This window comes from Paroedura picta, chromosome 1 (genome assembly GCF_049243985.1).
Source record: "Paroedura picta isolate Pp20150507F chromosome 1, Ppicta_v3.0, whole genome shotgun sequence".
Taxonomy (NCBI): domain Eukaryota; kingdom Metazoa; phylum Chordata; class Lepidosauria; order Squamata; family Gekkonidae; genus Paroedura; species Paroedura picta.
Genome location: NC_135369.1, coordinates 97,543,898 through 97,559,143, shown reverse-complemented (window position 1 = coordinate 97,559,143; position 15,246 = coordinate 97,543,898). Strand labels below are relative to the sequence as shown.

Below are 15,246 nucleotides of genomic sequence, written 5' to 3'. Positions count from 1 at the left end.
AACAGTCCTGTGAGGTCACTTAAGGGTGAGAGCATATGACTAGCCCAAGGTCACTCAGGAAGTTTCCATGTCAGAGTAGGGATTTGAATCTGGGCCTCTCAGAACCCAGTAAAACTTTTTAATCAGCATACTACACTGGTTCTCATCATAAAACCCTTTTGCATTAAAATTATACTGGAACTGAGCTAGATTAGCCAATCAGAAATCAGAAATAAACATTTCTAATAACTCTAATTCTCTAATAACACACTATAATGGTATGTGCTTGTCTGATATAGGGATGCCTGGTAATTAGCAGCTAACTTTTTAACACAGTTTGGAAGCTTGCCTCAATACTGAAAAGGATAATTATGGCTTTCCTTAAACACAGCTTTGGGGAGCTGTTGAAAAAAAAAAACTACCCACAAATTTTAAAGGGTCAACCAAGGGGAGCAATCAGGATCGGCCACAAATCATATTAGCATTGAAAATGAGTAACTGATTGAATGGTTACTAAGTGCAAACAATAGGGAAGACTACAAACATTGATCCCAATAGCACCTTTAAGACCAACAAAGGAAAAACTGTGATGGAAGCAGAACAGGGAGCAGCAAACAGTCACAGAACAGATCCAATTCCTTGCTAGAAACACCACTTATTTAAGGCAGACAACCACATTGGCTGGTTTACACCCCCACAGTTTATACACTTCCTGTCCAACACATGTGCTTCTTAAAGATGGACAGCAGGATGTGAAAAATTTTATTTCCATCCCTAAGCAAGACCACAACTGTGGCATTCTCTGCTCCAGTACTTGTCAGTTTCCACTACAGCTGTCAACAGAGTCTGCCAATACCTTTATGAAGGGACATTTCTCATCTCTTGCCACCTTCCCCCAATTCCTTTGTATCATACAGATCGGAAACAGAAAATTTAGTCTGAATTGTGACTGACTATATTTATGTTTTATCCTGGTATAAACTTTTGTGTGCATGCATAGTGCTTCAGATACACACATATATACATGAAAGCTTATACCCGGAATAAAACTTTGTTGGTCTTAAAAGTGCCAAAGTGCCAATGGACTCAAACTTCGTTCTGTGCTTCAGACCAACATGGACATCTACCTGAATCAACATTTACATGACTATATGAACTGGAATACTTCCATGTAATCTATTTGCAGCAGCGCATACGGGAATACACTTAAAAGCACAAGATAATGTTAAAACATCCCAAGAAGGCAAGTAAGAAGACACTGGCTTCCCTCTGAAGTCTGTCTTGGCAAGGCGCAGGCAAAAAGAGAATTCAGGCCAACTATGAATCCCAAAACATGCTGATCATCTTTCCAGGACTTTTTTGTTTGTTTTAAAGACATACACAGAAGGATCATTACCTGTCCAGCCATGTCAACAAAGCCTTAGCAGAGCCAATAAGCTCTACCACTGAGGTAAGGAATTCATTAGGGGGTTTGCGCAAGGTATTTCCATCATAATTTGAACTTTTCCTCCGGCTGCCGATGTAATTTTGCAGATTGTTTGAAGAAGCTCGTAACTTAAGGACCAGGCTCTTCATGTTGTCTGTTTCGAGGCCATAATTCTATATTTTTAAAAAGAAAAAGAAAAAGAAAGCAAGAATAAGCATGACAACGTCTCAAGGTGGTTCCTCAAAGCATGAATCAGGCCACCATATGAATTAAATCATGTTTTTCATTGGTCACATGTGTTCTTCATACCCTAGTTCAACTTCTATACATGCATCCGATACATGCTTGAAACTCACATTTTTATTTGTATTTCGCCCTTCTGCTCAGGGTGGGTAACAATACTAAAACATATACAAAGATTAAAAATTTAAAAACATTTCTGTATTTCTGTAACTCATACCCCCAAATCCAATCTCTGACGGGGAACATTTGGCAGGAGCTAACCTTCTTTTCCCCCCTCCACTAGTTGTGAGGCCAGCTTCCATGGTGGATATTATTTTTGGCCTTGACCATAAGCCCAGTGGAATAGTTCTATTTTGCACACCCTGTGGTACTGATTGAGGTCTTTCAGGGTCCTGATCTCTTCTGGGAGCTCATTCCACCGGGCTGAGGCCAGGCCTAAAAAGGCCCTGAACCTGGTTGAGGCCAACTTCACCTTCTTTGGGCTGAGGACCCTGAGCAGATATTGTTGTGAGGATCTCAGTGCTCTTCAGGGATTGTAAGGGAAAAGGCGGTCCCACAGGTACACTGCTCCCAGACCATTTAGAGCTTTAAAAGTTAAAACCAGCACCTTGTACCTCATTTGGTCTCAAATCTGGAGCCAACACAGCTGAGCAAGCACCGATGTTATGTGTGTTCTATATTGAGTCCCTGTCAGGACTCATGCAGTCACATTTTGGACCAGCTGGCATTTCTGGAGCAGTCTCAAGGGCAGCCCTGTGTAGAGCAAGTTGCAGAAGTCTAATCTATTATAGAGGTGACCTTTGCATCTATCTAGGTCCAGCTCCAAGAGGTACAGTGCAAGCTGCTTTACCTGGCGTAGGTGGAAAAATGCCAGGTGGGCTGTCTTCATGACTTGGGCCTCCTTTGTTAATGAAAGATCCAAAAGCCCAGACACATGCTGGGAGCTGTATCATCTACCCTTCTACATGCTGGTCCAGTCAGAGGACCTCCATCTTGGCTGAATTCAACTTCAGCTGACTCTGCTCGAGCCAATCCAACATGGCCTCCAGACAGATGGTCTTCCATTAACAGAAATAGCTGGGTGTCATCCACATACTGATGACAACCCAGGCTGAAATTCCAGATCAGCTGGGCATATAGGTATTAAATAGCAACAGGGAATGAATGGCACCCTGTGGGACCCTACAATTTAGGGCCCTATACTGGGAAATAAGCTCTACTCCCTCCCTCTGTCCCTGATTTTGGAGGAAGGACTCCAGCCATTTCAAGGCTGTGTCTCTAACTTCTATCTTGGCTAGAAGGTAGGTCAATAATTTGTGGCTGACTGTGTCAAACTCTGCTGTCAGATCTAGATGGAGCATCAGCAGTGACCTGCCTAGATCCAGCTTTCTCTGGAGATCATCTGTTAGGGTGACCAGAGCCATCTCACCCCATGGCCAGACCAGAAGCTGGATTAGAAACGATCAAATGATGAAGTTTCTTCCAAGGATCCCTGGAGCTGTCCTGCCACTGCCCCTTCAATCACCTTATCCAAAAACACTAAGTGTGAAACTTGGTGGAAGTTGGCTGAATCGGAGGGATCCAGCTCTTATTTTTCAATGAAGGCCACATCACAGCCTCTTTCAACCTCTCCGGGAATATCCCTAAAATCAAGGACAGGTTGATGATCTCCCAGAGGGGATCTCGAATCTCCTCACCACCATTACCAGCCATGAGGGACACGGATCAAGAGGATAAGTGGTTGGCCTGACAGCTGCCAGGACCTTGTCCATTTCTGCTGAGGAGGGTGGACTGACACAGTCCAAAATAGGATTCTGAGACAGCTGAGAGATCTCTAATTTACATTCTGCATTAAGCCTGGTGGGAAGGTCCTGGCAGAGCAGCAAGATTTTCTCTGTGAAATAGCTAGCAAATACTTCACAGCTAATATCCAATTTGTTTTGGGACAATCCTATGGATGTCAGTGATATAATTGTTTTAAATCATTGTGCCAGGCATGAGCTTGCAGAGGTATTGCTGGCCGCATATAAATTCTTGCCCTACTTAACCTCAATTCCAGAACATTAACTGGATAATTCCCCTGCACAGCACTAAGAAAGGGAAATTATTCTAAAAATACTAGCACTCCAAAGTGCAAACAGAATACCACACACAGAGATTTATGGTATTGGTCATACTCCTGGAGGCTAGTTTTGGCTTTTCCAAGGTTCTAATGACGAGGTCAATGAAAGCTTGCAAATTTAATTTGAGTAGAGGAGAACCGAGCCTCCCATTACCCCCCCCCCCAACACACACACAGAGATAAATGAATGCATATACATCAGGCAACGATAGCTATACAATTCTGCCAGCAAGTCTTAAAAGCCATTCTCTCTACACAGATGAAGAAGCAGCATCCTAACAACTGAGCATTAATGTATCTGTCTTAAGTTATTCAATAAACAAAGATGCTTTAGGATGCTTTCGGCTGATCCTGCGTTGAGCAGGGGGTTGGACTAGATTGCCTGTACGGCCCCTTCCAACTCTATGATTCTATGATTCTATGACAAGAATTTAAATGTAGCAGAAACTTGAGCCTAGTACTTTTCAAACATATACAGAAGCACAAGTCATAATTCCAATAAGGATCTTGCATGTGAGTTTTTCCATTCCATTCCACAGTAAACAAGTTACATCAAATCACATACATGATATAACAGATGAACTTCTGATGAATTCTACTTGGGGTCTGTATTCCAAATAGTAATAGAACTAATAGTAGTAAAAAAAGGAGAAGAGGAAGAAAGAGTTGGGGAGTTTTATACCCCGCCTTTCACTACCCGAAGGAATCTCAAAGTGGCTTACATTTGCCTTGCCTTCCTCTCCCCACAACAGATAACCCTGTGAGGTAGGTGAGGCTGAGAGAGTTCTGGGAGAACTGTAATGGCCCAAAGTCACCCTGCTGGCTGCCTGTGGAGGAGTGGAGAATCAAATCTCCAGATTAGAGGCCGCTGCTCTTAACCACTAAATCATGCTTACCCCACCTAATACGTGCTATTATAGTTAGGGAATTATGTGTTCTAACTTGTGAGTTTATTCCAACTATCCATTAATCTAGTTTATCCTAACTCACCACTTCTTTAGATCTGGTGATGATCTATTCCTTCGGATCAATGACACCACAATATGACAACATTTTCATGGCTGACTTGGAGCAGCACTTCTTCATTTCCCATCTGTTAACACTCCTCTTGTACTTGAGATTTATTGATGACATTTTAATCATCTGAACACATGGAAGAAGCACTGGAGAAATTTCACCAGGCCTACAGCACTTTCCACCCCATCAACAAACTGATCAATAATCAATCTACACAAAAAGTACATTTTCTAGACACCACTGTACAAATGCATGTAAACCGCCTTATATGGGAAGCCTACTAATTGCTAAACATATCTATCCATCTCCAGTCACCATCCTGAGAACACAAAACAACCCGCTGTTTACAGCTAAGTTCTGTGCTACAGCCGCATCTGTTCTGATCCATCCCAAAAAGATTCTCACCTGCAGGATCCACAAGAGGCATTTTTGGAATTACAATACACACCTGATATAGTAAGGAAACAGATCAACAAAACCAATCTGATACCAAGGGATAATCAGCTACTGATCTAAAAATGGCAGTCTTCAAATAGAGAAGCTTCAAGGGGAGATTACAATGAAACTGAGTTTATTCAAAAAATCAGAACAATGGATTCCCCTCAGGGCTGAACAGGGATACAGGATTCTTATGTTGCAGATGTTCACTTTGAGTCCCTAAGCATTTCTCCCTTGCCCAAATAAACCTTTTGCATTTTGCATTATACCCCGCACCCTGGCTCTTTCCTTCCAACTTCAGACTGTACCTGACGAAGGGAACTTTGAGTCTTACTGGTCTCCTATAGGTGCTATTGGACGATATTAAAGCTATCCTCTGACATGAAAGCTACTAACTTTACAGTAAAGCTACACATCTTTACTAGGATGTGTTCTCACATTTCTACCTCTTTTACCTGAACACTAGTGCTTCCAGTCTACAAATAAGGAAGTGAGGCCAGAGGAAAGTAGGAAGTGGACAGCATGTGAGAGTCACTGACGGCAACTCACCTGAGCTAAGCATCAGTCAGGCCTTAGAACCCTCGAGTCTGGCAACTTCTCCCACCTTCTTCCATTAACATTATATAGGACAATGTTCATTTAGCTCAAGTCCTGAGCCACTGTAGCAAGTAACTTTGATATTTAAAAGTTTTTTAAAAAAATACACCGTTGTGTAAGATGTTCAGCTTCCACACTAAGCCAAGTACTTTTTTCATAGCTGCAAGGGCAGTTTTGTACACAGCACCTCAGAAACTCCTCTGGCATTCAGCACACCCTGACTTTCATCTCACACCCCACACTGGATCCATTCTCCTACACCATCTCAACAACAGAAAGAAACACACCATTGGGAACACATGAAGGTCAAACATTCCTTTCTTGTTAATCATTAACTTGACTAGCTGTGGATCACATTGCTTTCTACAAAGTTCCTAAAGCTTGTTCCAATTTACACAGACACAACAGTGTAAACTATGTCTATATAGCAGAACAAAGAAACAAGAATAATGCATGCCTGTGTCTTAAAATATGGCATCACTGGTAATCTAAAACAAACCAACAACAACAGTGTACCAAAAGGTCCATGGCATTTCAACAAGAGCAGTTCTTAGCAATCTGTCTTGGGCATCTTTACAGCAGTCCTTCAGGTCTTCGTATTATAGGCAGAAGTGGAGCTTGACTTGCCCCTAGAGACGCCCAGCAAGTTCATGACAGAGATTTGACCTAGAGTCTCCAAGGCATAATGCTAGGGGGCATTTAGTTCCCTGTTCACAACTTAAGTTACCAGGAAGGGCACTTGGGTGTCACAGCTTTCTAATTCACACACAACTCTGGCCCTCATGCACACCCTGAGACGACAGTGCTTGTTCCGCATCCCCTTTTTTTTTACTCTCGTTTGAAAACTCGGGGGGGGGGGGGGATGGAGTGATTCTATAATCGCTACCTCCTTGGTCCAATTACCGAACGACATTTTGTTCCTTTCAGCCATCTCAATAACAAGACTGCTTTCTAGCCAAATTCATTGCACACAGGCTTATTTTGTTTAAAATATGTGTAAATGTAATGGATAAGTAAATGCATTATCCAAATATAAAACATCATTGTTGAATGTAATATAAAGCAAAACGTGCCCTCAAGCTGTTCCAGAGTGCCCCACGTCAGAACAGAGATCCATGTTTTTAAAAGTTTGCCTACAAGATACTGGAGATGCTAAACAGGCGAAGTCCCAGCTGAGGCCCCTGTGAGAAAACGGTTTATTAAAAGTGGTCCACACAAATAACTTAAAATTAAGCGTGAAGACCGATTTTTATACAAGTACACCTCTACAATATCCCATACCATATCAGAACACCCACAAAGGATGTTAAGAAGTGACAAAGGAGATAGCACACCTATACCATTTCCTGTCCTCTACCCCCAACATAAGGAGAAGACATTTCAGCTAATCCACAGGAAGATTCTAATGCATTAACTTGAGCTGCACCACACAGAAGAAAGATCTAGGGCGAAGGCCAAAATGTGCATGAAGGAAATTAGGAGGAAATTGTAGAAGATAGGACAAAGCTTTGGGTTCTGGCAGATATTCAGCTCTCTCAATTTCGTTGTTAAATGAGACAGAAAGGGGGAATGCTCATGGGTGCCTCTCATGTCCATTATTCCAGACAGCAGTGCATATAGCAATTATACCATTTTACCAGATGCTTCTTGCTCGTATGATATGACCACCCCAATCCCAGAATGGTGGATTGCATTTCAAGTTCCTTAAATTGAAACATATTTCCTCAGCACCACTTTTGTTTTAAGTATTACGATTTTGCAATTGTGAAACTGCTGACCTGGGAAATATTTAGGCCAGCTGTTTCAAACAGAAAGCTTATCATAGGTTCCACTAACTCCCAACTCCAATTTATCAAACACAAACTGTTTCTGTTCCATCCTTCTGAAACAAGACCATATTTTATACCAGGAGTCAAAAGCTCTGCCCATTTTAAGAAGAATACACTCAAATACAAGAGCTACATAATGAATGGAATGCAGCCCAGTAAGGCAAAAGTGTGACAGAGCATTCTTTCCCACCATTCTCACTGACGAAACTGTATATTCTGTTGGCAAGGACTCAGAATTTGGACAAGCACAGAGAGAGTCCCTATCATAAAGTAATCTGTTTCCACTCCTGCAGTGGGAATTTTTAAAAAGGCATCAAGAGAAAACGAATATCCTAATATCCTTATGAATGACCTGTACAGACCATTCTGCATTCATCTGTTTCATGAATCCTCCACTTTTCAATTTTGCTGTGTTATCAAAATCACAAGATTTACATGGCTGTTAGATTAGACAAGATAGGGAAGGGGGGAAAGGTGCTCTTTTAAATACTCAATTAACATTCTCCATTTTGCCTTAAAGTAACTCTATTAGTGTGCTTATTTCTTGTCTGCTTCATTTTTCTATTTTAAATATAACCTTTTAATAAAAGTTTTTCAAACTTTACTGGGGGGGGGGGTCTGTTTGTCTCAGGCTTGACCTGGCTGCTTCCCCTTGTAATACAAAGGGTCTCTGCCAAGGGAATCAAAGGGCAAGGGGGAAAGTAACCTTGCTCCCCCTTCAATAAAGCATAAGTCCAGATTGGTGGCAATGGCCTATCACATTCACCCAGTGATTGAGCATAATAGGCAGGAAAGGAGAAAAGGATGAGGGAGGGGCTCTCTGGCCAATTCATCCCTCTCCAGGGGCCCCTGCTCCTGTGATAGCAGCAACTTGTGTCCAAAAGGAACCTTATAATGTCACCCCTACAATTACCACAGCCTAGTGAACAGAAATCTGTTCAGCATTAAAGATGTTGTCAGGAACATGGGCCTAATTCCATGCCTATGGACCCTCAAGCTGATGTGCCAAAAACTCATGCTGTCTATGCAACCTATGTCAAAATCAGGGTACTAACAGATGAAATAATTGTTTGATGCCATGTTGAGCTTCTTCAGTACAACAGGGGAGTTAAGAATATTCCTAAGCATTATCTTCCTAAATATCAGCAACAAAAACTCTAGCCCAACTGATCACATTGCTAAGGCAGGGGAGCAATTAAGTGATTCAGGTAAATTCAGAACCAAGTAAGTGACCTATTTAAACACCAACTGGCAAGAAGTTTACACAAATAATTAGAAAAGGCTGGGAAGGGACTCACTCACTTCTTCACTTGCTCACTACCCGATGTTTCAAGAAATACGATGGGTCAAGCTTTTGGTGTAGTGTGATCTCACTGGGTCAAGAGCCATCTTAGTGTAGTGGTTAGTTCAGACTGCTAATCTGGTGAGTCAGGTTTGATTCCCCATTCCTCCATATGCAGCCACCTTGGGCTCGCCACAGCACTGATAAAGCTGTTCTGACCAAGCAGTGATATCAGCCTCACCTACCTCATAGGGTGTCTGTTGTGGAGAGAGGAAGGGAAGGCAAATATAAGCCGCTTTGAGACTCCTTCCGGTAGAAAAATGTGACATATAAGACCCAGCCCTTCTTCTTCTTTTAAATGGAGATGGCTCTTGAACCTTCTTTGAACTGATTGCAGCTAATGTTACCATCCAACAGTATTTGTCAAGCAACTGAGTTGGAATCCCCAAAGTGGATTATGGGTAATTGGGTGAGAAATGGGAGCAGGACAAGAGGCTCAATGGCAAAGTCAGGTTTGGCTCTGCAAAATATGCAAAATCCCATGAAAAACAACTTGTTATTCAATAAAACAGAGGTTTTTTTAGGGTTTTATTTATTATTACTATAAGTAGAAGGTAAGTAGAAGATTTGTTTTGCCTTTTGGTACTTTCCATAGAGTCCTGGAGGAGATCAGCCCTGACTGCTCTTTAGAAGGCCAGATCCTGAAGATGAAACTCAGATACTTTGGCCACCTCATGAGAAGGAAGGACTCCCTGGAGAAGAGCCTAATGCTGGGAGCGATTGAGGGCAAAAGAAGAAGGGGACGACAGAGAATGAGGTGGCTGGATGGAGTCACTGAAGCAGTCGGTGTGAGCTTAAATGGATTCTAAGTCGCCGAAGAGCTGAGGTCTGCAGGGCCTGCAAGACAGAGCTATTCTGCCTATAGTTGTGGTTGGGAATATAACACCTAATAACATCAAATTGGCTGGCCTCCCCCAAGGAAACATCTACTGGAACATCAAGGGTAATTCCATCTACTCAAAAATGATACCTTCCATAGTATTCACTCAATTGGCAGATGTGTTAGGACACTGCGATATGTGATTTAAATGTTTAATGTTATTTATGGTTGCATTTTATTGATTGATATTACTCGCCTTGAACCTCACAGAAATAAAGCAAATCTTCAGAAGGAGACCTGGGAGTTCTAGCTTCTAGGGGCTACAGAAGATGCTCTGTTTGGAAGTAAGGAGGCCATGAATGTCAGACCAGCTAGAACTGACTGCACTGAAGGTGAACCAGCTCTGTGGGGTGCCCCCATTTTTTAGAGTTTTAAAGCTAGGAACAAAATATATGTAGGGTTGCATTAGAAGACAGAAGATGAATACTATATGTTTAGAAATAGTAAATAACAGAATATAAACTTGTTCACTATAAAATTATGTTCCTGTTTAGAGCAGTGGGAGGGAGAAAGAGGAGCAACAGGAAGTCACTTTTTAAGTGGGCTCAAAAACTACAGCCTGTTTAGAAGTGGGTCTCCCTTCTAATACCTTTTTATTAAACACAATAAGGAAGACGAAACACAGACATCCATCAGCAAAAGAAGCCCAGGAGTGATATCAAAGGCAAAGTATGGTAGTTTTCACATTAGCCAAGTGATTACTTTATACATGCCAGAAGGAGGGGAGAGAAACCTGAGTGAATACATGAAGCTGCCTTTTTAAAGAATTAGTACTGCCTATATGACTGGAAGAGTTCTCCAAGTTTTCAGGTCTTTCATACCATCTACTATCTAAATCTTTTAACTGGAGATCCGGGAACTGAACCTGTTTGCAAAGTGATTTAGAAGAAGAGTTGGTTCTTATATGCCACTTTTCCCTACCCGAAGGAGGCTCAAAGCGGCTTACAGTCGCCTTCCCATTCCTCTCCCCACAACCGACACCCTGTGGGGTGGGTGAGGCTGAGAGAGTCCTGATATCACTGCCCGGTCAGAACAGTTTTATCAGTGCTGTGGGCAGCCCAAGGTCACCCAGCTGGTTGCATGTATATTTCATATTTTAAAAATCAAACATGACAGCTCACACATTTTAATGGCTTATCTTAGAACCCAGAGGAGAGGCCAAGACGCTTGCAGGAGATGCAACTTCAGGTTCATCCCAGTTCTTTGCTCATTCACAAGAACAAAGTACATGCATAATTATGCAAAACAGCCAAAGCAGTTGATTTCCATAATTTAGAGAGGCTGTAGAAATTATTATTCTCTTTGCCCGCAACTTGGTACAGAACTTAATTCTTTAATCAGCACACACCTCTGATCATAAGGCTATCCCTGCATGAACCACAAATGTTGACTGTTTCAACTTAATTAGACTGCAAAAGATTAGTAACAGTGGGTTCTTAGTCATTTGAGTTTTCTGTGGTGTTTAGAGAGGCTTACTAAATAAATTAGAACCAAGCCAAAACACTAACAAGTGTAGCACAACATCGAAAAGAGCTTGAAAGAAAAGTTTCCTGAAAGAGTTCAGTTTTTATGTTCCGTGAGGGGCCTGATGAACGAGAATGCTCCATAACTTGGGGGAAAGCCTGCCCCCTTGCAGTCAAAAGGTCATGAACCGGGAATAACCACAGACTGGGGGGGGGGGGGAAGAATGTCTAACTATCAGTGCTCTCTAACCCATACACAGTCCTTAACAGCCCTTTTAACAGATTCAGAAGCATACCAGCAACCAACAGAAGAGACCTGAGATCTCAATGGAACCTTGTCCATGACTTGCTCTTGTGAAAAGTGCTCCTCACAATTCTGTGTGAACTTCACTTCCAAACCAACTCCTCACTGTACCCTTCATAGTAGATTCAAGTGGGTAGCCGTGTTGGTCTGAAGCAGCACAACAAATCTTTGTTGGTCTTAAAGGTGCCACTGGACTCCTATTTTGTTTTGTTGTGCTTCTTCATAGTAGGTTAACCAGGAACCATAGCTAATCCTGACGAGAGTACAATAAGCAGCCTGCTCATCAGCCAAAGCCACTGACACACAAGGGATTCCTGCTGCAGCACAGGCTTTAAGAGCAACTCCAGGCAGTGAATCTTGTTCTTCTGGAGCCTGAACCCCTATCCTAGACAAACCACCACAAGCTCTGAGCAGGCATGTTATAAAAGTCCCTCCCATCCCGTGTTCACAATCATCTAGCAGAGAAATGCATTCAGGCAATCGCTCAGGGAATGTGTTCAGCAACAACAACAAGAAGAAAAACAACTGCTCCACAGCGAACTGCTTCTGTATCCTCATCCTTTCTGAAGATAAGACACAAGTTCCCTAGTTCACCCTTGAAACATTATGCTGAAACAGCCCAAGGGGCACAGTATTCCTCTTCTGACAAATCATCCCAGCAGAGACAGGAAGGAGAGGACATATAAGCATCACACCTTTACATTCACTCTGTTAACTGACCAATGCACAGAGGAGATCCACAGCCTCCAAGACGAGCTCCTGATGTCCAATCCGGGTGATACCCAATTCTTCCAGATCCTGGTGTGAAATCTGGAGCAGCTGAGCCCCATTTATCTTCTCTTGTTCAAATTTTTGAATATACTGCTGAAGACAATCATCCAGTCCTAAAGAAGAAGAAAACAGTTATTTATTGATTTATTTATTTAGATTTCTATGCCGCCCATTTCTTTGCAGCTCTGGGCGGTTTACACGGAACATTATACAGACTATAACATCAAAACAACTTTCAATAAAACATCAAAAGCTTACAAAACCACATTTATAATATAATAACAATTAACAGTAACTTTGGGAGAGTCCTGGGCAGGCGTCTGGAGGGACCAGCAGGTGTTCTGAGTCGGTCGGCCTCGAGCAAATGCCTGGTGGAGTGGCCAGACACACACACACACACACACACACACACACACACTCCCTCAGTGACTCCTACGCTATATCCAGCGAAAGGCAAGAAACTTCCAGGATCCCTGGCTAATCTGTCAGGGAAGACAATTCCTTCCCGACTCCAAAGTGGTGATTGGCTTTACCCTGGGCATGTGAGAAAGGGTCATGAGAGTCGAGCACTGACTCACCCCTTCCTGCCATCCCTCTAATGAACTGCCTGTTCACTCAATTAGTATTGCTGTCAGGTAGTCATCTAGGCTAATGGCAGAAAGTGAAGAGGAACTAAAGAGCCTGTTGATGCGGGTGAAGGAGGAGAGTGCAAAAGTTGGCTTGAAACTCAACATCAAGAAAACAAAGATCATGGCATCCGGCCCTCTCAATTCCTGGGAAATAGATGGGGAAGAAATGGAGATAGTGACAGATTTTATTTTCCTGGGCTCCAAGATCACTGCAGATGGGGACTGCAGCAAAGAAATTAAAAGACGCTTGCTCCTGGGGAGGAAAGCTATGGCAAATCTAGACACCATCCTAAAAAGCAGAGACATCACCCTGCCAACAAAAATGCGTTTAGTCAAGGCTATGGTATTCCCAGTTGCAATGTATGGCTGCGAAAGTTGGACCATAAGGAAGGCCGAGCGTCAAAGAATTTTGAACTCTGGCTTTTGAACTCTGGTGCTGGAGAAGACTCTTGCGAGTCCCTTGGACTGCAAGGCGAACAAACTGGTCAGTCCTAGAGGAGATCAACCCTGACTGCTCTTTAGAAGGCCAGATCCTGAAGATGAAACTCAAATACTTTGGCCACCTCATGAGAAGGAAGAACTCCCTGGAGAAGAGCCTAATGTTGGGAGCGATAGAGGGCAAAAGAAGAAGGGGACGACAGAGAATGAGGTGGCTGGATGGAGTCACTGAAGCAGTAGGTGCAAACTTAAATGGACTCCGGGGAGTGGTGGAGGACAGGAAGGCCTGGAGGATCATTGTCCATGGGGTCGCGATGGGTCGGACACGACTTCGCACATAACAACAACAAGTCATCTAGGCTCTGCTTAAAAACCTCCAAAGAAAGAGAACCCATCAACTCCCAAGGAAGCCTGTTCTGCAGTGGAAGCATTCTGTCAGGAAGTTCTTCCTGCAGTTTAGCAAAAAATTATTTTGATTTAATTTCAATCCATAGGATCCAAGAGATGGACCCTCTTGGGGAACAGAAAATAATTATACTCTATCCTCTATATGACAACTCTTCAAATACTTGATGGCTATCATTTAACCTATCAATTGTTTCCTCTCCAAGCTAAACACACCCAGCAACTTTCCCCATAGAATCCAGTCTTTTAATCCCCTTAACATCTTGGATGCCTTCCTCCAGGCACATTCCAACTTGTCAACAACCTTCCTAAACTGTTGAGGCTCAAGACTGAACACAATACTATAACCAGAGCAATGTGATACTGTCACTTCGTGAGATTCAGACACTACTGTGGATGCAGCCCTAAATCACACTTGCTATTTTTAGCTACCACGTCACACCGCTGACTCAGGTTCAGTGTGTGGTCTACTAAGTCTCTGAGATCCTTTTCACAAGTACTACTGCCAAGACAAGTCTCTCCCACCATATAATTATGCATTTGATTTTTCTGATCTAAATTGAGAACTTTACATTTATCTCTGCTGGAATTAATTTTGTTAGTTTTAGCCCAGTTTTTCAGCCTGTCAAGATCAGGCTGAATTCAGTCTTCTGCTGCATCTGTTACCCCTCCCAATTTAGTATCATCCATAAATTTAATGAGTTTAATTAATTTAATGAGTATTTCCTCTATTCCATCATCAAAGTGATTTATAAAGATGCTGAACAACACAGGGCCCAGGACAGATCCTTGAAGCACTCCACTTGTCACTCCTCTCCAAGATGACGAGGAACCATTAACAAGCACTCGGTGGGTGTGATCTGTCAACCACTTACAAATCCTCCTAACAGTAATATTTATTATTTATTTATAATTTGATTTCTAGACCGCTGCTCCCAGTGAACTGTCTTGTGGCAGTTTACAGCATATATATAAAAGCATAACATAGAAATCTTACAAATCTTATCCCAATAAAATACACCTAACAATGAAGTAGAATAAAACAAGATGGTGGTACAACTGAAAGATCTCCCCAGTCTCCAATACAGTTGATTTGGTGGGATGGAGTGGCTGGGGGTATGGATTTCAACAGGGTGGTTCTATATAATACCCAAGAACCGTGGGCGGGGGGGGGGGTTGAAATTCCCCGGTACTCATCACGCCCAGCCTCAACCAAACCACATTTTATCAACTTGCCAACAAGAATATCATGTGGAACTTTATCAAAAGCCTTACTAAAATCAAGATAAACGATGTCTATAGCACGCCCCCTGATCCAACAAGGTAGTAACTCTCTTAAACAAGGAAACAAGGTCACTTGTTC

The 15,246-nt window shown here is 42.5% G+C and overlaps 1 protein-coding gene across 4 annotated transcripts in view; it reads right to left on the bottom strand.

Annotated features, from left to right (window-relative positions):
• Positions 1-15,246, bottom strand: part of CNKSR3 (CNKSR family member 3) — an 88,506-nt gene that overhangs the window by 34,951 nt on the left and 38,309 nt on the right. For 2 of the 4 annotated variants that reach the window (XM_077349119.1, XM_077349130.1), the window contains exons 2-3: positions 12,336-12,524; positions 1,376-1,578 (exon numbers count right to left, since the gene is read on the bottom strand). In XM_077349119.1, the coding sequence (XP_077205234.1) occupies positions 1,376-1,578; positions 12,336-12,470 (338 nt within the window). In that variant the 5' untranslated portion in view covers positions 12,471-12,524. The remainder of the gene's footprint in view (positions 1-1,375; positions 1,579-12,335; positions 12,525-15,246) is intronic. The other 2 variants (XM_077349112.1, XM_077349102.1) reach the window with 1 other exon arrangement.